The sequence below is a fragment of the Enhydra lutris genome, unplaced genomic scaffold (genome assembly GCF_002288905.1).
Source record: "Enhydra lutris kenyoni isolate GAN:26980312 unplaced genomic scaffold, ASM228890v2 scaffoldscaffold3, whole genome shotgun sequence".
NCBI lineage: Eukaryota > Metazoa > Chordata > Mammalia > Carnivora > Mustelidae > Enhydra > Enhydra lutris.
Window position 1 is genome coordinate 76,559,637 of NW_019154087.1, and position 26,581 is coordinate 76,586,217.

Sequence of the window (26,581 nt, forward strand, 5' to 3'; positions counted from 1 at the left end):
TCCTGACAAAGACCTTATAATTTTCCATGACACTTGGTTACTTTCACTGACACCTCACAGATGTCACAGGTTTGTATACCACGTGGGCAGCAGGGAAGAAAAGTTGAACACTTCCGCCACTACTCAGATCAGGAGTCAGCTGCCTCTGAAAGGGACACGCTAGTTTTTTGCTACTGAAAGGGTCTGGTAAAGATGGACCATTCCTGATATTTGCTGTTGTACAGATTTAACGTAATATTAATTTAAGATAGTAAAATAGTTTCATACTCTTACGCCATGGGAGAGTCTCGAAGTAAAATTGAAGGATCTATTGAACCAACAATGATGTATTTTAAAACAGTGCTAAATAATACCTAATCAAAAAATGAGAAATCTAGGGGTGGTTCAGTAGGTTAAGCATCTGCCTTCGGCTCAGGTCATGATCCCGGAGTCCTGGGTTCCAGTTCCCTATCGGGCTCCCGGCTCAGCAGGGAACCTTGCTTCTCCCTCTCATCCTTGCTCCTGCCCTCTCTCACTATCTAGGTCTCTGTCTCTCTCTCCAATAAATAAATAAAATCTTTAAAAAAAATAAAAAAAGAAAAAATTAGAACAAGTGCTAAGAGGGGATCTGAGGGAAAAAAAAGTAATGTGGGGTTGTCTTGGCAAACCAAGGTATGTAATTTTAATATCATCTATATATAGGTGACTCTCAAAGCTCTATCTTCAATCTTGACCTCACTTTCAATATATAGGTGTGATTTCAAGTATTTTTGACACATAAGTCAATGTCAGATTATGACGATGCCTGCATCTCTGGCTGATATCTTAAGCTCAAGGTAGTCCCAAATAAGATCATCATATGTGAGAGCACACACACATACACATGCACACACACACCTCCCCTGCCTCCTTCTCCATTTTTAAATCAAATATTCAAACAACCTGTTATATGCCATGTAATATTTTAGGTACTGAAAAATATGTCAGTGACTAAAATGGAATCATCTCAGCTTTTATGAAGTTTCAGTCATAGGAGGCTAGGTAGAAAAATGCCCCCCAAATTGATGAATATATACAATGTCAAATAAAGATAAGTTCTATGGGAAAAGTGAATTAAAAAAACTAATGCTGACTGATTGGACAAGAATCTTTTTTTTTTTTTTTTTTAAATATTGTATTTATTTATTTGACAGAGAGACACAGCGAGAGAGGGAACACAAGCAGGGGGAGTGAGAGAGGGAGAAGCAGGCTTCCCACCAAGCCGGGAGCCCGATGCGGGGCTCGATCCCAGAATCCTGGGATCATGACCTGAGCCGAAGGCAGACACTTAACGACTGAGCCACCCAGGTGCCCCTGGACAAGAATCTTTTTATAAGACAGTCAGAGAAGGCTACTCTAATGACATGAGATGTCAGTTGAAGATTGCGGCATAGCTACTTATCAGTGACTTAGACTTGAAACTTTGATGTTGCTTCAACTTCTTATTTTTTCCTTAAATATATATTTAATTAATCCTCAATTTTGACAAAAAGAGATAATGAAATATTGCCTCTGATTTACATTCTTCATGGACCATTGGGAAAGAATGAGAGCTTTTTTTTTCTTTGCCATCTCAAGAATGCAAGTGACCTTTTTAAAAAATTTAAATTTACTGTATTGTGATAAGAACACTTAGCATAACACCTGCCATCTTAAATTTTTCTAAAGACTTATTTATTTATTCATTTTAGAGAAAGAGTACGCGGGAGCTTAGAGAGGTTTAGAGGGAAAAAAAAACCCTCAAGCAGATTCCTTACTGAGGCTACTTGGGACTCAGTCTTAACCACCCCGAGACCATGACCTGAACAGAAACCAAGAGTCAGACACTTAACTAACTGAGCCACCCAGGCACCCTTGCCCTCTTAAATTTTAAGTATGTAACACATTATTGTTGATGTAGGTACAATGTTGTACAGCAGATCTCTAGTATTTAGTCATCTTGTTTGACTAAAACTTTATGCCTGCGGATTAGTAATTCTCATTTTCCCTTCTCCCCGGGTCCTGAGAACTGTTATTCTACCCTTTGAGTCTATTGATTTGACTATTTTATATACCTTAAATAAGTGGAATCATGCAATATTTGTTATTCTGTGACAAACTTATTTCACTTAACATAATGTCCTCAAGGTTTATCCATGTTGTAGCAAAATTTAAAAAGAGGGTTATCAAATGATCCAGTAATCCTACTTCTAGTTATTTTTCCAGAAGAATTAAAATCAGGATGTGAAAAAAAAAAAAAAAGAATAGGAGTGGGAATTGGCCAAAACGGGTGTAACAATATATTACAATAACTTATTACTGCTTCATCAAGGATCATGGACATTCCTTTTTTTTTTTTTTTTTAAGATTTTATTTCCTTATTGACAGAGAGAGAGATCACAAGTAGGCAGAGAGGCAGGCAGCAGAGAGAGGGAGAAGCAAGCTCCCTGCTGAGCAGAGAGCCCGAAGCGGGGCTCAATCCCAGGACCCTGAGATCATGACTTGAGCCAAAGGCAGAGGCTTTAACCCACTGGCCACCCAGGTGCCCCAAGGATCATGGACATTCTTTAAAATTGGCTTTTTTATTCCTGCACTGCAAGATATGGTGGTAACAAATACAATAACCCCCAACACAGTTTGTGGTCACTGTCTGTAAATTTGCTAAAGCATTTGAAGTTTTACCCTCCCATTGTTTTTTCACCATCAGGGCAAATGCCAACACAAAGAAAAAGGCAAATGTCTTGTTACGATTGTGAAAGTTGTTTGCACCTTGCAAATCTCACGAGTGGATCTTGATGCTTCTGTCTCTAAAGCAGAATCTTTGTCATGTCACTCCCCTGCTTGAAAGATTCGAATTATTCATCATTGCCCACAGGGAATTTTGAGAAATCAAAGTTTTCAACCTGGAATTTAAAATTCACACAATCTTACCTTAATGTATCTTTTCATTCCCTCTGTTCCTTCAGGCACACTGGCTCCAGACAAATGAAGCTATTTCTATTCCTATTATAAACCAGGGAAATTTGCAGTTTCTTTCAACTAATTACACTGTTCTCTTTGCCTGAGTACCTTATCTTTTCTCACATTCTTTATATGAAGCCACTGTCTTGCTTCAAGGTCTAGTTCAAACAAGGCCTAAGTGGATATCATATGTCCTTCTTCTGAATGCGCATAGTACTTTGGACCCTTCCCACGCTACTAATTTTCTGTCCTGTAATAACACCTCTTCTGGCCATGTGCCTAGCAGGATGACTTGCATACAGTTGGTACCAAATAAATCCTTGAAGAAACAAATGTTTGGTTGCATTGAGTTATTTGTTTACATGTTTCCCTGCAGTTACCATATGAGATTGTTGGCTGAAATTAGGATTGATTCTTTGTTCCATGAATAAAGTATTTCTTGTTATGAAATTGATTATGGTACATGACAGTTCAACTCACCACCTTGATCTCATTAGCCAATCTGTTCTCCTTCACATCCTCAGACTTGTATAAAGATCTGTCAACCGAAAGCATTAAGAGTTAAAACACTTTGAACTGTGTAAGAGTATTGATTTTTTTTAAGTTACTTTTGAAGGATGACTGAGACAAAATTACCATTTAGTTATTTTTGTTGACCATCCAAGTAAATTACTCAGAACAAAAGAATGACCCCCTACCAACTCAGTATCTTCTTTTTGGTTTCAAACAACTATTTTAGGAACCATAAGGAAGTAGCCTAGTGTGATTAAGAGTTTCCCATACCTAAATCACTTACTGTGGATAATTATTTAGTACAAGGACCTAAACATACCACCTATAACTAGCATTAGAGACTAGAGCTTGTCTTTGAGGGAATCTCAGAGAGCTCATTTCATTTCACAGAAGACACTAAGAAAACCTTAGAATATAAAAACAAAATGAAGTTTCTCTATTGGTCTGTCTAAATTGGGATGAAATTTCACATATCATGCCTTCCCTAGACATAGCTCTGTCTAGCCCAATCTGCTCTATGCCAGCTGTTTTAGACACTAAACAGCCTCTTTCCTACTATACCAAGTTGCCTCCAGGATAACATGTTTGGGACAATTTCCCTTGTTTGTTTCTTCAGGAGTCTAGAGCTTCTGCTTCCTTAATCAGCCCATTCGACTTAGGTCAAAAGCCAGTCCTGTATCCTCTCTCTCTACCTCCTGGGTAGTTGTACATTGTAACAATAGTCTTCCCCCTCAAGTACCATTCGCTTTTGTCTCCCCCCCCTCTGGCAACCTTTGGGTGTACATTTCAATAGCTTCTCATTCAGAGGAGGGAGAAAAAAAAAGATGAAATCCTGCTTTTGTTAGATACCTCTCCTGTATAAATACGAATTTTCCATTTACCAAAAGATGCTGACTCCTTCTTACAAAATACGTTAGCTAGTTCTATCCTGAATTCACTGATAGTATGTGCAAGAGTTTCCCCCTCCACAAATGGCTCTACGTGGATTTTTCTTTGTACTCTGATTTCCTCTGAGTAGCTGACATTTCTATTTAAAATATCATTTTGTTAATTTTAGGACTTGGAACATAGAAGCAGATGCCATAAACTAAAATAGTTAATGATGAAATCAAGAAAGATAAAAGCCTTGGTGCTTTCCCCCACAGATATTTTAGTTTAGGTCTTTTCCTAACCAGTGACAATTTCACCTTTCGTTGAAAGAGCTCTGAATGATTTGAGAGGAGGTGAGGGGATATCTGATGGAGTGGAACCAAAATGAATTGTTGAACTAATTCAGGAGCTGCCCATTTCGAGGAAAGAATGTATATGCCTGTCCTTTGAAGTTTCTGTATGCCATGTTATGCTTTTTATTAACCTACTACATTTTCTTATATTATTTGATGAGTATTCTATGTGAATAGACTTCAGTAGACTTTGGTGAGATGGAATTGAGCAATGCCTAACTCAATCTTTTGAGTTAAGATGATGCTGGTCACCCCGCCCTATGTGAAATGTACCAGCTTTAAAAAAAAAAGGATTTCTTTGAATGCCCTTTTACGTTATAAATATTTTTATTATGTTTTGCCTAGTTGGGTACACAATGAATGATCTCATTTTTGAATGGCAAGATGAGGCACCTGTGCAAGTGGCTGAAGGACTCACTTTGCCCCAGTTTCTGCTGAAAGAAGAGAAAGATTTACGATACTGCACTAAACATTACAACACAGGTAGGGGTTGAGCTTTCTTTATTACACTTATGACTTCTGGTTTTATGATATTCAGTGTTTCTTAATTATAGTGGTTGGTTAATTATTTTAAGTATTTATAGCTCAGTGTTTTTCATAGTCATAGAGCAGAAAACGAATGCATATGGAATTTACAGATGTTTGGACTCAGTGCATATTGTTATATAATTGATTTGTATAGTACCAAAGAAGTACTTGGTATTCAATTATATTTATTTTTCTTTTTGCCAAAAGCTCATAGTTACATACTAATGTTTCCAAAAAAGTTCCTTTAATTTCTATGTGAACAATAAAATGTACTTTTTAGCTCTTCTTGGGCATTATAAACTGTGTTTGATAACATAATAAAAGAAATTGTTTTGTTTTTGTTTTTGTTTTTTTTCTTTCAAGGCTTCATTACTTAAACCTTCTTGGCTACAGTTTCATGCATTTCAGGTTATTGTTACTTAAGTACCTACTACTCACACTGACACAGTAGCATTTTACCTTTGAGGACCGATAAAAGATATTGCTGTCAAGGACTTAGAGACTTAATGGGATATTTGCACATTCATGAGGTCTGTTCACTTCTCTCAACCAGCACGGGCTATTCTCATAATATCTATTCTTGCTGCCTAACCTATTCCTACAAAACCTGTTAAACCACCCACAAATGAGTCATCACTTCAGTGCGGTTAGTCCACAACATCTCATTAGCATCAGCTGCTGCTCTTATTATTTCCTTACGGCAACTATGATTCCTCTTTAGCTCATCCTTTTCCAGGACTGTGACTTGACCTTTCACTGTACAAGGTCTTTAATCTCTTTAATCTCTTTAATCAAGTCACAATATCTGGTGAAAAAGTCACTGCCATTTTCTTAACCCAGCAGTGAGAGTGATATTTAATTTAGTGGGGAGTTCAAGGTTCATCTCAACACAAAGACAAAGGCAAGCGGGTTCATACCAGTGTCCTTGCTCAACTCTATAGGGGCAATTACAATGACAAGCAAATTTTAGAGAGATGCTAAGAGGCCTCTAGAGGTAGTTTAAGTTGGTGGATTGATTGCCTAGGGCTGCTGTAACACAGAATGACAAACGTGGTGGTATCCCTTACCTATTTCCCCGAAACCCTCTTCTCTGTTTTCCCCTTACTCTGTAATTTGGCGACAGGGGCTTGTTTTCTTACATATGCCACACTGATTCCTGCTTCAAGGCTTAGTAATTGCTCTTTGTCTTCTTCTTTTGCTAGTTATTTATTTTTTAATTTAATTTAATTTTTTTTCAGTGTTCCAAAATTTATTGATTATGCACCACACCCAGTGCTTCAAGCAATACGTGCCCTCCTTAATACCCACCACCAGGCTCACCCCTCCTAACACCTCCCAAAAACCCTCAGTTTGTTTCTGAGTCCACAGTCTCTCATGCTTCGTCTCCCCCTCCAATTTCCCCCACTTCACTTTTCCTTTCTTTCTCCTGATGTTCTCCTTGTTATTCCTTATTCTCCACAAGTAAGTGAAACCATGTGATAATTGTCTTTCTCTGCTTGACTTATTTCACTCAGCATAATCTCCTCCAGTTCCGTCCATGTTGATGCAAAAGTTGGGTATTCATCCTTTCTGATGGAGGCATGATACTCCATTGTACATATGGACCATATCTTCTTTTTCCATTCATCTGTTGAAGGGCATCTTGGCTCTTTCCACAGTTTGGTGACCGTGGCCACTGCTGCTATGAACATTGGGGTACATATGGCCCTTTTTTTTTTCACTTCATCTGTATCTTTGAGGTAAATACCCAGTAGTGCAATTGCAGGGTCATAGGGTAGCTCTATTTTTAATTTCTTAAGGAATCTCCACGTTATTTTCCAAAGAAGTGGCTGCACCAACTTGCATTCCTACCAACAGTGTAAGAGGTTTCCCCTCTCTCCACATCCTCTCCAACACGTGTTGTTTATTTTCTTGTTAATTTTGGCCATTCTAACTGGTGTAAGGTGGCATCCCAGTGTGGTTTTGATTTGAATCTCCCTGATGGCTAATGATGATGAACATTTTTTCATGTGTCTGTTAGCCATTTGTACGTTTTCGTTGGAAAAGTGTCTGTTCATGTCTTCTGCCCATTTTTTTTTGATGTGGTTCTGTTTTGTGTGTGTTGAGTTTGAAGAGTTCTTTATAGATCTTGGATATCAGCCCTTCATCTGTAGTGTCATTTGCGAATGTCTTCTCCCTTTCCCTTTGAGATCAGGGACACGACAAGGATGTCCACTCTCACCACTGTTGTTCAACATATTACTGAAAGTCCTAGCAACAGCAATCAGACAACAAAAAGAAATAAAATGTATTCAAATTGGCAAAGAAGAAGTCAAACTCTCTCCCTTCACAGATGACATAATACTTTATACAGAAAACCCAGAAGACTCCACCCCCAAACTACTAGAACTCATACAGCAATTCAGTAATGTGACAGAATACAAAATCATTGTACAGAAATCAGTTGTTTTCTTCAACACTAACAATGAACATATAGAAAGGGAAATTAGAGAATTGATTCCATTTATTATAACACCAAGAACCATAAGAGACCTGGGAATAAACCTAACCAAAGGGGTAATGGATCTCTACTCGAGGAACTACAGAGCACTCATGAAAGAAATTGAAGAAGACAAACAAACTGAGGGTTGCCTGGGGAAGGAGGGTTGGGAGAGTGTGGTTGGGTTATGGACATTGGGGAAGGTGTGTGCTATGGTGAGTGCTGTGAAGTGTATAAATCTGGCGATTCACAGACCTATACCCCTGGAGCTAATAATACATTATATGTTAATAAAAATTAAAAAAAATTTAAAAAGGGAAATTGAAGAAGACACAAAAAGATGGAAGAGTATTTCATGCTCAGTGATCAGAAGAATAAACACTGTTAAAATGTCTATACTGCCCAGAGCAATCTATACTTTTAATGCCATCCTGATCAAAATTACACTGACATTTTTCAAAGAGGTGGAACAAACCTAAAATTTGTATGGGACCAGAAGAGACCTTGAACTTCTAAGGAAATGTTGAAAAAGAAAAACAAAACTGGAGGCATCATGTTGCCTGATTTCAAGCTTTACTACAAAGCTGTAATCACCAAGATAGCATGGTACTGGCACAAAAACAGACACATAGACCAGTAGAACAGAGTAGAGAGCCCAGATATGGACCCTCAACTCTATGGCCAAATAATCTTTGACAAAGCAGGAAAAAATATACAGTGGGAAAAACACAGTCTCTTCAATGAATGATGCAGGGAAAATTGGACAGCTATGTATAGAAGAATGAAACTTGACCATTCTCTTACACCATACACAAAGATAAACTCAAAATGGATAAAAGACCTCAGCATGAGGCAAAAATCTATCAAAATCCTAGAGGAGAACATAGGCAGTAACCTCTTAGACATAGGTCACAGCAACTTCTTTCAAGACATGTCCCCAAAGGCAAAGGAAACAAAAGCGAAATGAACTTTTGGGACTTCCATCAAGATCAAAAACTTCTTCTTTTGCTATTTAAATTTTGTTTTATTTATTTTTTTTATTATGTTCAGTTAGGCACCATATAGTACATCATTAGTTTTTGATGTAGTATTCAGTGATTCATTAGTTACATCTAACACCCAGTTCTCATCTCAGTATGTGCCCTCCTTGATACCCATCAACTGGCTACCCCACACCCCACCCCACATACATATTTCTATACATACATACAATTTCCCCAAATTATCCCAAACCAAATACTCTCACATTCTTCAGGACTGCTCAAATATACATCTCCCTGACAAGTATATGTTAAACACCCATATCCCACCTTCAACTGACTGCTTTCACTGTCTAAAATTTTATCTTTAATTTATATGTTTACTTATCTATGGTTGTTTCCCTTATGAACAAATGTTTTTTAAAACCAATGATTATAGCTATTCTTTCTATTTCCATGTTTTCTGGGCTCTGCTTAAGTACAGAGACACCCAATACATATTTGTTGAGTAAAAAAATAAAGAAAAAGTAGATTTGAACCTGGAAAATGTGTCTGTACTTACAACCTGCCCCCTGGGAGCAGATTTACCCTGAACAGGAAACTTTTCTTTTAGATCTGTATCAGCAAGAAGGCTTTTTGTCCACCAGTTTTACTGAGGTGTGTAATTGACATAAAATAATAGGATAATGAGTGTACAATGGGATGGTTTAACACAGGTATACCCTGTGAAATGATTCCCCCCATCAGGTTAGTTAACACATCCAGCACCTCGCCCATTTACCCTTTTGTGTGTGAGAGAATATTTATGTTCTACTCTCTTAGCAAATCTCAGTTATACAGTACAGTGTTATCAGCTATAGCGACCATGTTATAATAGATCCCCAGACTTTGTTCATCTTGTAACTAAAGAATTTTTAAAAACAACTCTATTGAGATTTAATTTAGGTCCTTTAAATTCACTGTTTAAGGAATAAAGCTCAATGATTTCTAGTATATTTACAGAAGTGTGCAATCACCAACCTAATCTTAGAATATTTTATCACCTGAAAAAAAATAAACTTTATATCCATTAGCAGTCCTCCCCATCCAGCAGCTCCAGGCAATCACTAATTAACTTTCTGTCTCTATAGCTTTATACTTTGGGGATGTTTTATATAAATGGTATCATATGTGGTCTTTGTGATAGTCTTCTTTAAATTAGAAGAATGTTTTGAGATTCATCCCCCTGGTGGCATATTTCACTACTTCATTTTTTTATTGCCAAATAGTACTCTATTGGATAGATATACCTCATTTTGTTTATTCATTCACCAGTGCTAGACATTTGGGGTATTTCCAACTTTGGACCATTTACAAACACCCACATACAAGTTTTGGGGTGATGTATGTCATATCTCTTGCATATGGAATTAGGAGTGGAAAGCTGGATCATATGGTAAATCTATGTCACCAAACTTTTTCAAAGTATTCACACTCTTTTGCAATCCTTTCAACAATGAATGAGGATTCCAGTTTCTCCACATCTTAACCAACTCTTGTCACTGTCTATCTTCTTTATTACAGCCATTTTAGTGAGTGAAGTACCATCTCATTGTGGTTTTGATTTGCATTTTCCCTAGTGAGTAAGGATGAGCATCTTTTCATTTGCTTATTGATATTTGCATATCTTCTTTGGAAAAAGATATTTACTAGATTCCCTTGCCCATTTTCTAAGTCAGTTATTTCTCTTTTTATATTGATTTACAGATGCTTTTCCCCAGCTGGTATGTTGTCTTTTCTCTTTCCTTCTTTTTTTTTTTTTTTTTTTTGAGATTTTATTTATTCAACAGACAGAGATCACAAGTAGGCAAAGAGGCAGGCAGAGAGAGGAGGAAGCAGTCTCCCTGCTGAGTGAGAGCCTGATGCAGGCCTCGATCCCAGGACCCTGGGATCATGACCTGAGCCCAAGGCAGAGGCTTTAACCCACTGAGCCACCCAGGCACCCCATCTTTTCTCTTTCTTAATGATGTCATTTGAAGCCAAAAACTTTTAATTTTGAGGTAGCCAAATTTATCACTTTTTTTCTTTTGTTACTTGTGATTTTGGTAACGTACTAAAAAAAAAAAAATGTTGCCTAACCTAAGATCATAAAGATTAACTCCTATGCCTTCTAAGAATTTTGTAGCTTAGAATTTACATATAGGTCTATGATCCACTTTGAATAGTATGAGATAAAGTGGAAGTTCATTCTTTTGCATGTGAATACAAAGTTCTCCCTGTACCATCTGCTGAGGAGACCATAATTTCCCTATAGAATAGCTTTAGTTCTTTATTAAAAATCAGTTGACCATAAATTATTATTTCTGGACTTCCGATTCTATTCCATTGATCTGCATATCTATGGTTATGACATTATCCTATTTTGTTGTTATAGCTTTGTAGCAGGTCTTGAAATGGGGAAATGTGAGTCCACCAAATTTGTTCTTTTTACCCTAGGGGCTATATTGGTTATTCTAGGTCTCTTGCATTGCCATAATAATTTTAGGATCAGCTCATACATTTCTGCGTAAAAGCCAGTTGAAATTTTGGTAGAGATTGCAATGAATTTGTAGAGCAATATGGGAAGTATTCTGATCTAGCTATATTTCGTCTTCTAATTAATGACTACAGAATGATTTTCCATTTGTTCCAATTTTTAAATTTTGTTCAGCTGTGCTTTGTATTTCTTAGTGTAGAAGCCCTGAACTTCTTTTGTTAAATTTTTTATAAGTCTTTTATTTTATTTGGTTTTATTGTAAATGGAATTGTTTGCTCAATTTAACTTTTTGATTGTTTATTGCTAGTGTATAGAAACATGATTATTTTTTGTATACTGATAGTGTATCCTATAGCCTTGCTGAACCCAGCAGTTCAACTAGATTTTTAGTGAATTCTCCAGGATTTCCTTTGTACAAGGTAATGTCTTCTGTTTATAGAGATAGTTTTACTACTTCCTTCTCAATTTAAATAACTTTTCCTTAATTTTTGCCCAATTATCCTGGCTGGAACCTCTCAATACAATGTTTAATAGATGTGGGAAGAGAAGACATTCTTGCCTTGTTCCAGAATTTAGTAGAAAAGCATTCAGCTTTTCACCATTAAGTGTTAAGCAAGCTTTTCACCATTAACTATTTTATCATACTTAATTTCCTCAGACTGAGGAAATTATCTTCTGTTTCTAGTTTGTTGAGTGTGTTTGTTATGGAAGACTATTGGATTTTTGACAATTTTAATTCTATTGAGATGATCATATGTTTTTGATTTTGTTCTTTTTATATAGTGTATTACACTGACTTGTATTACATTAGGCCAAACTTGCTTACATTCCATAAGTTCTGACTGGTTATGATGTATAGTTCTTCCCATATGCTGTTGGATTCAGTTTGCTAATATTTCTCTGGGGTTTGTACATTTATATTCACAAGAGATTGTCTATATACCTTTTTTTCCTGTGATATCTTTGTCTGGTTTTACTATCAGGGTAATACTGAGCTCATTGAATGAGTTAGGAATTATTCCATGCTGCCTAGTTCCTGGATGATTTTATAAAGGATTGCTATTAATTCTTCTTTAGATTTTTATGTCTTAAAGATTTTATTTATCTGTCAGAGATTGAGAGAGCACAAGCAGGGGAGTGGCAGGCAGGGGGAGAGGGAGAAGCAGGCTTCCCACTGAGCAAGGAGCCCAATGCAGATTCGATTCCAGAACCCTGGGATCATGGCCTAAGCCAAAGGCAGACGCCTAACCAACTGAGACACCCAGGTATCCCTCTTCTTTAGATATTTAACAGAAGTTCTGTGGTCTTGAGTTTTCCCTTATAAAGTTTTAAAATTACTAATTTAACCTCTTTACTTTTTGTAGGTCTATTCAGATTTTCTATTTCTTCTTGAATAAGATTAAGTAATATGTGTCATTCTATATATTTGTCCATTTCATCTAAGACATTCCACTTTTTGGAATGTATTCATAATACTTCCTTATTATCCTTTAATTTCTCTGAGTAGTAATGTCCCCTCTTTCATACCTTATTTTAATAATTTGATTCTCCTTTTTGCTTCATCCTTTGGAGCCAAGATACTTCTTTCTTAAATTATTTATTTATTTATTTATCAGAGAGAGAGAGAGAAAGACAGAGAAAGAGAGCACACAAGCCAAGCAGTATTGCTGTGGGAGTAGGGGGCATGGCAGAGAGAAAGAGAAGGAGAGAATCTCAAGCAGACTCGGTGCTGAGTCAGGACTGGACTTGGGGCTGGATCTCATGATGATGAGATCATGACCTGAGCCAAAACCCAGAGTCCAAAGCTTGACTAACTGAGCCACCCAGGTGTCCCACAGCCAGTATACTTTTAATTACAAATCACAGACAACCAAATATAAATATCTCAAATGATATAAAATTTTTAATTTTGTGCCCACTTTTATATTGGATTATTTGTCCTTTTATCAATTAATTGTAATATTCTTTTTATTGTCTCTAGGTTTTTTTTGTTTGTTTGTTTGTTTTTGAAAGGAGCATTGAGACTAGAATGCAGGTTTTTTTTTTTTTTTGGACTAGAAAATGAATCAATTAATCAAAATAATATTTGAATCACCTGAAGGAAATAAACTTTAAGTCTGAAAAGTATAATAAATAATTAAATTAATTAAAATATAGTAAAATCACAGTAAAAATATAAATGTACTTGAAGAAGCTCCAGTCCTGTTGTGCTAGTATTAGCATGTCAGAACTTTTGTCTCTTGTTCATTTTTCTCTCTAGAGCCACAAATACACACATGGTATATATTTATTTGTATATATACACTATACCATTATTTTTCCTCCCAGTGATAGCTATGAAAACACTATTTATAAGGTACAATGAGAATATATATATATATATATTTTGAGGATTACATGAACTTTACAGAATGTATTCAAAGTACCCAAACTGTCAGTAATTATTACTAATCTCATCATGGTATTACTTGGATAATTTCTTTTTCTTTTTTTTTTTTTTTAAAGATTTACGTATTTATTTATTTGAGAGAGAGAGAGCACACACACATGCCCATGAGTCGGCTAGAGTGCAAGGTTGGAAGGGGTTAAGGAGCAGAAGGAGAGGCAGCGAGAATCTTAAGCAGACTCCACACTGAGTGCAGAGCCTGATGGGGGGCTTGCTCCCATGACCCTGAGAGCATGACCTAATCCAAAACCAAGACTTGGACACTAAACCGACTGTGCCACCCAGGCATGCTGGGAATGGCCAGTAATTCCTGTACCAGCGGATGAAACATTACTCTACACTTTGCTGTGAAAAAAGGGAGATGGCGGGGGGAGGAGGGTGCAGAGGGGGTCAATGCTCAGAGACAAAGACCCTTTGCTCTTCCTTGTTCCCACCTTTATTGGTCCTTCAGGATAATTGTAAATCTTTATCACTGTTTCTCAAGCAAGTAATGTGTGACGGGCAGTCTTCCTGTAACTAGGAGGATCTGTTTGCTGGAATGATACGATATGCTAATCTGCATGTTCAAGGAGTTCTGCTAAACATAGACTGAGGGACAATGCATGCATTATGGATCACAGGGTGTCTGTTTGGGCTGAGGAAGCTTCGGGAAGGCAACTCTCCGCAGCATTCTCAGGGCAGAGCAGTCACGCAGGTGTCCATATGCCAAAGGCCCACGCCCTTCTCCCAAACCTTCCCTCAGTGGCCTTTCATATTCACCCTCATGTTACCGTTCAGCAAGCCGTATTATTTCATGCCTTCATGCTCTACATTAACCCCAACACAGGCGCCCTGAGGTTACTTGGATAATTTAATGATGATGTCATGAAAATAGCTCAATTATTCTTGCCCTATTTCATTATTTTAAAAAATTTTGTATTTCAATAGAATCTTAAAAATCTAAAGTAATTCATATATTTCAAGAATTTTTAGGCATTCTGTATGTAGTTGGTAAATTGATAAAAGGATCATAGATAGCTTACTTGTATGTTTCTGATCCCTAAACACCTAAGAGTGGAATCCAACTTTCCCAGTTTCTGAAACCTTTTTAGGAATTTTAAGCCCTGGACTCTCATCCATCCCTTGATCCACTGGGTGTGCCCCTGCATCACAGCAGCACGTGGCTCAAGCCACACTCCTGGAAGTTGTGCACTGAAACCGATCTAAAAATACCCTAGCAAGCTTCTTGGTTGTGCTCTTTGGTTCTCTTTCACAACTGGATCAGAAAATGTCACCTAAAAAGATCAGCATGTTAATTCACTGACCTTATCCCTCTTAACATAGTTAGAATAAGGAGAGAATAAAAACCAAGATTTGGTTTATTCAGATAAACAATTATTTTAAGGAGAGATAACATTGTCATGGTAGTAGGGAGTATAACCAGAGGATAAACAGGGATATCAACAAAATGGTTAATTAAGACATAATTTATTTCTCTATTACTTACTTACCAAAATGGAGTCATAGGGCATGAATATATAGAACATGTATATCTCAGGGTTTTTTAGTAGCTGTGTTTTTAAATTATGTTCAGATTTATTGATAGAGAACAACATGTTTTGCCCTTTTTTGCATTAATAGTTTCCAAATTATTAATGCATAAATTAACTTACATGAATGACATTTAAGGAATTATTCATCTTTAATTGAATTTATCCTTTAGCACATACTTTAAAGTAAATGTAAAGGCCTCTGGAACAAATAGCACCTGGATCCCAATAAGTACTAAGAAGTACCAGACAGAATGAATGAGTAAGGACAGTCTTTAGACATTAGATATGCATTTCTCCTATCTCAGAAACGATTGCTGGAATCAAGTAAAATGATATAACATTGAGTATTTTCAAAGTATGAAATGCTAACCAAACGTGAAGTCATAAAATGACACACTATTTTCTGGAAAGTGTACTCTTACGTTGCTTCCATATGCTAGCAGAAAAATAAGAAAAATATTTTTTCAGAAACCAATTTGCATATGTGATTTAAGACCCCTTTACATTGTAGTGGAAAATTTTAGGACACAATGTGGGGGGGAAATGTGACATTTGATGTCATCACAAAGACCTATTTTTACCAACTAATGCATTTATTTTACAACCAATTAGGAAAATTTACATGTATAGAAGTGCGATTCCATCTTGAACGACAAATGGGATACTACCTGATCCAGATGTACATTCCCAGTCTCCTGATCGTTATTCTCTCCTGGGTTTCATTCTGGATCAATATGGATGCTGCGCCAGCCAGGGTAGCCTTGGGAATAACTACTGTGCTGACCATGACCACCCAGAGCTCGGGATCGCGAGCGTCCTTACCAAAGGTAAGTGTACTAAATGGACACACACTCATATTTGCACAAATATTTATAGATATTTAATACTTTTACATAGAAAATTCATATATATACAATTATCAACTTTTGTCTTACTGCATGGATGTGTTATAGTAATATGCTTACTCACTATTAGGACTTACACAATAATAAATATTTATATGATGAATGTTATATTCATGAATATATACGTGTGTGTGTATAGCTTTACATATATTTTGCGTTTTTTCCTTAGTATAAATTCTTACAACTGGAATCACTACACTGATGACCATACGTACAGATACGTATTGCCAAATATCCCTCCAGAAAAATTTACAGCAGTTACACTCCCACAAGTATTGTATAAAGGTGCCCATAATGCTGTGGATAGCACTTATTTTTTTTTTTTAAGTTTTTTTTTTTTTTTTTTTGACAGAAAGAGATCACAAGTAGGCAGAGAGGCAGGCAGCGAGAGAGGAGGAAGCAGGCTCCATGCTGAGCAGAGAGCCCGATGTGGGGCTCAGTCCCAGGACCCTGGGATCATGACCCAAGCTGAAGGCAGAGGCTTTAACCCACTGAGCCACCCAGGCGCCCCAGCACTTATTATTTTTATGGATTTTTTCCCCCCTTTTGGCTTTTAAGTTGCCATAGGTCAATGAAAAGGAAAGCTTATCTAATATCATGATTTTAGTCCATGTGGAGCTGTCAGAATTAAAATAAACTGTTCTCTCTATGAGGTTTGTAAAAAAACCCCAATATTCCTTTTTACAACGTATGCTGTAATAAAACATAGGAAGCTCTTTTAATCCATTTAGCAAATAGCAATAGAATTATTTTCCTCATGGATGACTTCTAAGAAAAATTTCTGCTATCTAAATTAAGTAATCCTGTCTAGCTTCCAACAAGCTTCACTATTATTTTCATTACAATGATGTAGATATAGTAAAATTATATTAACTTTCCTTCTGCATTTGATGCTATATACTTGTAATGCCAAGTGAATTATAAGTCTATTGTCATGGTTTCCTTAACTCCTACATTGAATTGCATTGCATGATTCGATTTATTAGGATAAAGTACCTAAATAAACAAAAGTTGATGGCAGGACATTTTATCACTAAAAAGTTACTTCAGATAGGAAAAACTTGATATTTAACAATGTTCACACTGCCTAGATAAAATTTAATGGCTGTCTTGCAAAATAAAATTACTTTTATTAATAATTGAATTTTCAACTTAATACTTAATTTCCACTTCAACTAGTGCTTTATAAAATATTGTTCAGGTGAAAATTACAAATTTATTTATAATATTAATAAGTCCCAATGCTTACATATATATATGAATATCTCAAGGATTCTGAATAATAGTTGAAGTTCCATAGTCGGTTTGTAAAGGAAATTGCCAGTTTACTCATTGATTTTCCCCAAATGCTAAACAGAAATGAAGGCTCATTCATTCAATAAGTTGTCAACCAGAGAAGAGAACAAAATGCTTCCTTTCAGAAAGCTACAGCTTCTATGAGGCAGAGTATAAAGACATTTGAATACAAACATTAAGGCAGAATTAGGAGAGCATGGAGATCAGAGTGAAGGAGGCAGAAACAAAGAAAGCAACACATTAAAAAAAACAAACAAACAGGATGAAGACATAAGTTTTTTGTTTTTGTTTTTTAAAGGAAAGAAAATCTTGGAATGGCTTCATTTTCTTAAGACATAGGAAAGATTTTTAAAAATCATTAATTTCACTCTGATTTCAGGGAAGGAATAAATTTTCAACTATGAGCTCAATTATATACCTAAGTGTACACAAATCCTCTATATTTCTCAGATCATAGAGACAATGACCACTGGAAATGTGATAACAGATTTATGTCTGACACACAAAAATAATTCATTAACAAAATGATATCTTAAGAGAGAGTGACCATATCATTTTAGGTTTGTTGTGTTGGTTTTTTTTAAGATTTTTTATTTATTCGTTTAAGAGAAATAGAGAGAGCATAAGCAGGAGGAGAGGCAGAGGGAGAGGGAGAAGCAGACCCCCCCCCCCCCCCCCCGCCGGGGGGGGGGGGGGGGGGGGGGGGGAGACCCCCCCCCCCCCCCCCCCACTGAGCTAGGAGACTGATGTGGGGCTTGATCCCAAGACCTGGAGATCATGACCTGAGCCAAAGGCAGATGTCTAACCACCAGAGCCACCCGAGCCACCCAAGCGCCCTCATTTTAGGTTTTGTGATAGTTAGGGAATGGGAGGTTGAGCATATTCAGCTATGTACATTAGAATTCAGGAATATTCAGGAAGACACTGAAGACCCAGGATAAACAAGAAGAATTAATCTATTGGAAAGGACAATTCCAAAAGGTAGAAAAATCTAAAAAATGCAATTCTGATTCTGTGATTTGGTGGGGCTAGAAAGGCAAGAGGTGAGGGGCCACACTTGCCTTTAGGAACAGATGGCTAAATCATATACCTTATGATCCGCTCTATTCTCAACCTCACAAAAGAACCCTCAGATACCTAAAAGTCTTGCCACTGAAATTATCCATCATCCTCTTACTGACGAAATCTAGGAAGTAGGAAAACAAAATGAAATTCAGGAAACCAATAGAAGATGATCAGACAGAGGAGGACGAAACAGTAAATCATTAGTTTATTATAACTGCTTAGTATTTTGTCTAGGCTGTATGCCAATACGTCTCCTGCAGGATACAAAGGAGTTTGGAAATCAGTCAAGTAAAACTTAGGGTAGAAAATCTCAAAGGATATACCTTAAACAGCACCTTGAGAACTACAGAGCTCAGATTCCTCTCTGATATTTCCTCCTGCATTGTCCTTTACAGTGTCATAATAAATCAAGCATGTTATGGCCCAAACCAAGAAGATTCCTGTGATTCAATTATTGGAATATGGAGCTCTTTGACATTCCTGTGGTGCCTGCATTAGGTGACCAGGAGAGGATGACAATACTTCTATCGCCAGCAATTTTTCATAGTTGTATAAAGCTAGGGACACCCCCTAACACTGTGTGCTTAGAACACAACGAGTGAGAAAAAATGGTGATCGTGGAGCCATGTCAATGGAGGGTTTTCTAAACCTTGATAAAGATCAGGTTTATTTTGATTGGACTTAAGGAGATTCTAAAGAGAGAAGTAATCATTCTGATTTTTATTTGAAGATCAGATAGAAGGGTGAACGTGGAAGCAGAGAAACTGCCAAGCAAGCTATCAGAGTCTAGAGCAGACGTTGGTCTGTCTAGATTGGCAACAGTAGAGGTGGAAAATAGGAGATAAATTTAGAAAGAGGTGGGTATTTTAAAGAAAACATTTGGAAGTGAAACAGAATTTGCTCATGAACTGGACCTGGAGGAGTAAGGGAAAGGCAGGAGTCCATGGCGGCATTTGGGTAAATAAGACTTTGCCATATTAGTAAATACTCAAGAAAACAAGAAGAGGAAAAAAGGTATGGAGAGAGGAACGAGAGAAGGATTCCTGGAAAGTTCTATGTGAATTTCTCCTACTTTGCTCCGACCAACATGGCCACCTCATTTCTAAATGTTAGAAAATAAGAAACACTTGAAATTGCAAATGTGGATAATCAGTTAAATACTTCACAGACACCCAGAAGCCTGTAGCCTATGAAAATCTCAAATTCTGCACCAAAAGCTATTTATCTCAAATAATTTCTTTTAACTTTTTTCCCCATTCAGTTTGTCTGTGAAACCCATCAGGAGTAGATTTTTGAGAGAACAAAAGGTCTTTTACATGTTTCTATCCTCAGAACTTAAATCATACCATGTATGTGTCTACTGAGTAAATATCATGCATATATTTAAAGACAAGAACTTTTAAACATTTACTTAGTCGTCTGTCATTTTTTTCATATCTTTCTAAAAGAATATAAAAACTCAATTGAGTTACTTTTGTGTAGAACCATATTTTTCCCCTGAAAATCACCAGATTAATGAAAAAAATTAAAATGTTGTATGTATTTACCTTATAGTATAATGAAAACATTAGTTTTAGAAGACACAACAACAATAGCTTTTATATTGTTTTCTCTTCCTAAAGACATCAATTATAGAAGTGATTATAAATGTTAGAAAATATCAATTGAACTATTATATTTTTATTTAGATACCATCGCTGTGTGGGCACACAAAATCTCTATGTGAGATTACACTGAAAAGACAGGGATGTGAAGAAAACTGGAAGACCTATACTGACTATTGTGTTCTTATCTAGTTAATACTCATTCTCAAAAAACAAACAAACAAACAAAAAACCCCTGCACTTTTAAAGGAGAGTAAGCTGTAAATGTTGGCAGTAATATAAATGAGGGGGGAGGGGCTACATAATAATCTTATTAATACAACAATAACTGTTACTGTCAGTAATGTTTTGGTCCTCACCATTTAAGTGCAACATTCTAATATTTATTCTAAATATAATTAACTAAAATTATTTCAGTTAAGTTCAGTACAAATATGGTACAAGTTGGTTCATTTATAATTTTTTTTTTTAAAGATTTTATTTATTTATTTGACAGATAGAGATAGGCTGAGAGGCAGTCAGAGAGAGAGAGAGGAGGATGCAGGCTCCCCGCTGAGCAGAGAGCCCGATGTGGGGCTCGATCCCAGGACCCTGGGATCATGACCTGAGCCGAAGGCAGAGGCTTTAACCCACTGAGCCACCCAGGTGCCCCTCATTTTTAATTTCTTAATGTGACAGAATTTTAATAATCATATGTAAGTTATAATACCATATTTGATGTGAGCAATAGATTTAATTTTTTAAAAATGCATTGAATATACTAATAATTTAGTTTCATATTAAATCCACTTAGGGAAAAGAGAGAAAAAGAAAAAAGTATAGAAAATGAAAGAATCATTTATTCATTCCCTTTTTGTTAAAAATCACAGACTATAATGCATGTGAATGTAATCCAAATTTATTAGTGTTTTATCTATTATCTGTAAACAGATAATTCCTAAACATAAGGTAGGTCCTATAATAAGAAGGGTAGAAATTGAAAGATATCTCTGGTTCTACATTTAATGTTGGAACCTACATTTTTTAGGCTTACTAGATTTCACTAAGCTGAAAATTAACAGTTACCAAGCATGTCCTTTGTAGGTGACACAGAGGCAGAGCCACTGCCTAAATTCTTCAGTCTGATGCCACAATTAGGAAAAAGTATATAATCAAATCACAAATTTTAATTTTTAAAAATATGATATAATACAATGGTTTTGGCATCAAACTATATTTAAAAACAAAACAACTATATGCCACTTTGAGACAATTTTACTTAAATAATGTCAGAAACTCCCTTTAATGCATTCACGCATATCCTAGAATTCATACCCCAAACCCTCTGGACAGAAATAGATGGAAAACTCCCCTTCACCAATGGAATAACAAACATGCTCCCAACATCAGTATTGTTAAGCAACTAACACACTTTCTCTGTCTTTGTAATTCCTGTGTAAAGTTGTCAGTGAAGGTCTTGACCTCAGCGATGAAGCGAATATGGTTAAAATAAAGTTGATGTTATAGAAATACAAAGCCTCCAGTACAAAAATGCAGAGGAGACAGAAGTCACAGAATTCAACCTTAATGGAACAGTTAAAAAAGATAATATATTAAGAAATCCCAGTAACTGATCGTATGCACCTCAGAAGCATTGGTAGTGATATCTAGATTTCATAGTTGCATATAAATGGTAAACATCAGAGCCTTGTCCTGTAGAAGAGAGGATGGCCAAACTCTCAGAACTGAAGCAGAAGTCAGAGATAACAAGATGACCTTTCCAAATCCCATAGCTTTTTTGGTTGAACTTTTCTATCTGGTGACTGGAGGGATTGGCCAAGTCCATTATTTAGGAAAGCTGCAGCTCTTCTCTCTGACAATTTCATCTTTTAAAATAAAAACTTTTACATGGAAAATAAATATTGTTTACGAAGCATCATTCATTCACGAAGGGTTATGAAGATCGTAATCAGTATGAACGTGACATCGGAAGGACTCTGCTGTTGTGAGCAGCCCTCTGGGACAATAAATGTCCAAACTCACAAAATCTTGTGCTGTCTGATTCACTGCCTAATGTTTCAAGAAGGCAGTCCTCCAGACAGTTTCTTTCACTTTTTCAACAGCCACTTCATTCTCCTTTAACACTTGTTTCTAAAACATTGTTTATTCTGTTCCTTGCCTCTCTCTCGCTTTAGGTCTGGAAGGAAGCTCAAAATGATTTTGCAACTAATATTTTTTCCTAGAAAAATGACAGAACACAAAGTTCTCATACAGGCTTTACACTAGGGAGAAATGTGAGATTAAACGTACTACATTCTGGATTTTACAAAATCAAGATTAAGGATCATCATTGTGATGTGAAATAAAATCCTCAGAAAAAAGTAGCACTCAAGCAGGAAATCTTCTAGCATATCTCAGAAGAAAAGCATCTGGTCGAATGCTTGAGTCACTTGTCCATCCCTCAGACAGAACTGCTCCTCACAGTTTCCTTGACAATTCTAAGGACCTGGGAGCCTCCATCAGGATTGATTGTCATTAAAGGGAGAAAGATCATCCTGGTGAAGGGCTATTTTAGCTAATAAAAAGCAATACTCTGTGATGTTTTGTTATGCCTCTTTCTCAAATAAAAAGCAAATTTAGATTGAGAAGAGAATTGACAAAATATTCACCTGGAAGTAGTTCCTGGAAAGTGTACCTTCCCTTACAGGTCTGGAGCGTCAACATGTAAGTTTATATGCGATTTTGTGAGGCCAACTCCTGTTTCTGGTTGAATCGATGACCTTAGTCTTAAATTTAAGTTGTGCTCCTTGTAAATGCATTTTAAAATTCTTTCTATAAGCTCTTTACTCACAGTAGTCTGGGTTATAATTTATAATCTAATAAGTATAATTTACTATAAATAAGTAGTCTGGGTTATAATCTAATAAATATTTACCCACTAATGCATTGTCATCTATGAGCTGTAGTCTGATGCATTACCGGTCTCAGGAAACAATCCATTTAACCACATTGATGCAGGGTAAGGTAAAGGCATGAATCTTGCCAGGCTTCTTGGTTATACCATTTGGTGCCATGTTTGTAACACAATTCACCCAATGTACTTATAAAGGAATGTATTCTGAAATGTTGCCACTCGATAATCTGACCAAAAGTTAGCATAAAAGTAAATGTATTTATGAAGGATTGTCTGGGATAAATGCAACTCGTCTATTCTTCTGAATTAGAGAACACAAAAATCAAATGGCTTCAGAGAGCATAGGCACATATAAGTTACACCACAAACTGTTCTGGTGTAGATATTAAGGGATGGAGTTGAGCATTATGGTTATATGCTGGGTGCATTCCATACGATGCAGCACAAGAAACTCATTCCCATGCCTATCTTTGGTTTGCAGCCTGCCTATCTTTACTCTCTACCAGCTGGTCAACCTATTATCGCTCTTAGATTAAGTGTGTGCTTCAGAATGCTAGCTGGACTCTATTTTTTACACCCCGTTACAACTGACTGTACTGAAATTTGACCTGTCACTAGGGTTTGAAGACATTTTTGGCTGAAGATCAAGGGAGGTTTGCGCTCTATGCTGTATTTTAATTAACTAGCCATTTTTTTGTTTGTTTCTTATAAAGCAGTGAGTTTAATAAAGCTGCTGTAGTTCTCTAGGAAGATATCATAAATAGTGATCAGATCATAATCCACACTATCCTCAATTATGTGCCTCTAGGATCCTTGTTCCTGTTTCAAAAATAAAAATAGTGGAAACCTTCCCACTCCTACTCCCTCTGCTACTCATGCTGGTTTTGTCTTCTCCCCAGGCAGAGGGTAGGGTTGTACCTCTTTGTTGCATGGTAGGGATGGTCTGGGAGTAGTGCTGGCTCATGGGTTTTGAGCACAATGATCAGTTCCACTTCTGGTCTGGAGTAATTTGTTAACCAACATGAGTCCCATCAGGGCCCAGTTTTCCTCGACTGTTGCCGCTGCCAATGTTCCAGATAGTGATCGCCCTGCCAGCTGAGGTCAGTGAGAAACACAGTGAGAAGAATTACCACTCAAAGTGGACATGCAGTATCCTTTATTGTTCTTTATTTCAAGCCAGTGAAATTTTAGGACTTTTGGTTCCTGTATCCTATATTAGCTTGAATCCTCCTTGTGCCCACTTCCTTGTATCATTGGAAAGATAGACGTAGAGAAATTCATGCTTAGATGAGCTCTCAGAACATGATTGTTTCCTAGGGTTGAGATAATTGGATTCTGGTCTTTATAGTCAGGATGACTGATAATGATAAAATCCATCATTATTTTATATTTGGACAATATATACACATATATCCATATTTGGAATACGCACACACACACACGTATCTACATTTGGTATATAAGTTTATATAAATATATATATTTGTTTATATATATTTATATATTTATATATATATGTATATAATTGGGTCACAAAAAACAGACTGTCTCTATTTTCTAATGTTAATACTAAAAATAGAATGAATGCATAATTTTTCTGGAAAAAAATGACATAAGAAGTCTATAGAACATAATGAAGCTTATATTCCTTTCCCTACATTATGAAACATTTTTAGAATGAAAAAAACAAGGCCTTGCATTAACCTAGCTCTGCTTACTCAAATGATAATTCATCAAGATGATGTCTTCTTAGATTATGACATGGCAAGTATGCAGTGGTTTTCCCGGCTCATGAAGAAAACACTTCATTATAATTAATGTAAGAGTGTTGTCGAAGGGACTTTCATTGCATTTCAGAAGATAAAATGTTTTCCTGATCTAGTTTTGCTTCCTCAGAGCAACTAGTTTGTTTTTATGTGGTAAATACAATGCTCATGTCTCCTTTTCTACACTGCCTTCTAGAAAGTTGTTTGCCAGATTTTAGGATCAGAACCAGCAAATAAAGAGGACCTTACAATATGTATTCTGCATGCTGATTTTAGTCTTAATTATTAGATAAAAGTTAAAGAGGCTGGAATATTAAAATGCAGAGAACAAAAAGTAATAGTTAAGTTTATGGGCTTTGGAGTGAGATCACTTGTATTCAGTTCTAGCTTTGCAACTTGGTAGCTGTCTTAATTGATTCAGTCTCCTACAACAGAAGACCATAGAATAGGTGACTTATAAACCACAGACATTTACTCCCACAGTTCTGGGACTTGAGAAGTCCAAGATCAAGACACTAGCAGATTCACGGTCTGGTGAGAGCCTTCTTCCTGGCTCACAGATGGTGATCCTCTAGCCGTGTTCCCTCATGGTAGAGGAGCAAAGGAGTCCTCTGGGACCCTTTCTCCAACGGCACAAACTTCATCCATGAGAACTCTACCTTCGCAACCTGATCATCTCTCAAAGGCCCCATCTCCTAATACCATCCCCTTGGGGGTTAGATTTCAACATCTGAATTTTGGAAGAATATATCCAGTCTATAACAGTAGCTATGTGACAAGTTATTTCACTTAGCAAGTTATTTTACTGTGCCTAAATCTCATCTTTAAAATGGGGATAATTTCCTCAGTGATTATGAGGATTAAAAGTGTTATTTTTAGACAACTACTAAGAAGACTCAGTAGTTCCATGGACACTACCAAGAGCATTTCCTGACATGTTAATTATTATAATTATTTCTCTAAAAATAAATGGCCAGTGATTTGAAGTCATTCCATGTGACTCAGTCAATTCAACATGACCTGAGAGCACATAGTATGACGAACAGTCTAGATCTTAGAAATACCAAGAAGAATAAGACTTGGCCTTTGTCATAGTTCATGGGCTATATTAGCCTAAAAAGAGAAAGATACATAAACAGATCGTGTCAGAACAGTGGAGCAAAGTCAATAATAAGATGAATTATTTGGTGTTTGCTTAGACACAATTTGTTAAAGTATCAGTATAGACATTTCACTTTGAAATCTTCAAGAACATACTCATTTTTGTATCTCCTTAACCAAAGTTTTTGAAAACTAGAAAGCACTTAGGGATTGTGGAATAGAATAGTTAACTGAAGGTGGGACATTCAAATGGTGCTATCCAGCAGTCATTTTGTAAGACAGGCTTACAAATAAATATAATTACAGTTGTAATGAGTGACCTGGAAAAAGTGGAGGAAAGGGGAGGTAGGAAGGTGAGAGAGCCTGTCCTGGCATTTGGAGAAGGTTCCCTAATAATGTGTTGTCTAAGCTGAGAGCTGAAGGACAAATGGCAGTTACCCAAAAGAAGGTATTTTCTAGATAAAAATAACAGGGAATAAAAGCTGCTGTCAATTGTTTGTCAGTTGCTTTCAGGTTCCAGAAAATAAAAGAAGGGAAGAATAGTTAGTATAATAAGGAAGTGAAAAGGTGGCATAAGTTATAATTTTCATATCCTCAGGACCCATCACTGACCCTCCCCATATAACATAGCCCCCTTCACCCTGTTCTTCTCTTCCCTTTCACCACATTGTGGTTTCTCTGTTGCACTTTTTAAAAAATTATCTTTGTGTTTTTATTGTATGTTTTCCCCCAAATTGAAAGTGAGTTCCATTTAAGATGGATCTTATTTTTCTTACT

The 26,581-nt window shown here is 36.5% G+C and overlaps 1 protein-coding gene across 2 annotated transcripts in view; it reads left to right on the top strand.

The window, feature by feature from the left end:
- LOC111156394 (glycine receptor alpha 3) overlaps positions 1-26,581 on the top strand; it is a 215,918-nt gene that overhangs the window by 167,432 nt on the left and 21,905 nt on the right. For both annotated transcript variants that reach the window (XM_022517247.1, XM_022517256.1), the window contains exons 6-7: positions 5,040-5,177; positions 15,787-16,001. In XM_022517247.1, the coding sequence (XP_022372955.1) occupies positions 5,040-5,177; positions 15,787-16,001 (353 nt within the window). The remainder of the gene's footprint in view (positions 1-5,039; positions 5,178-15,786; positions 16,002-26,581) is intronic.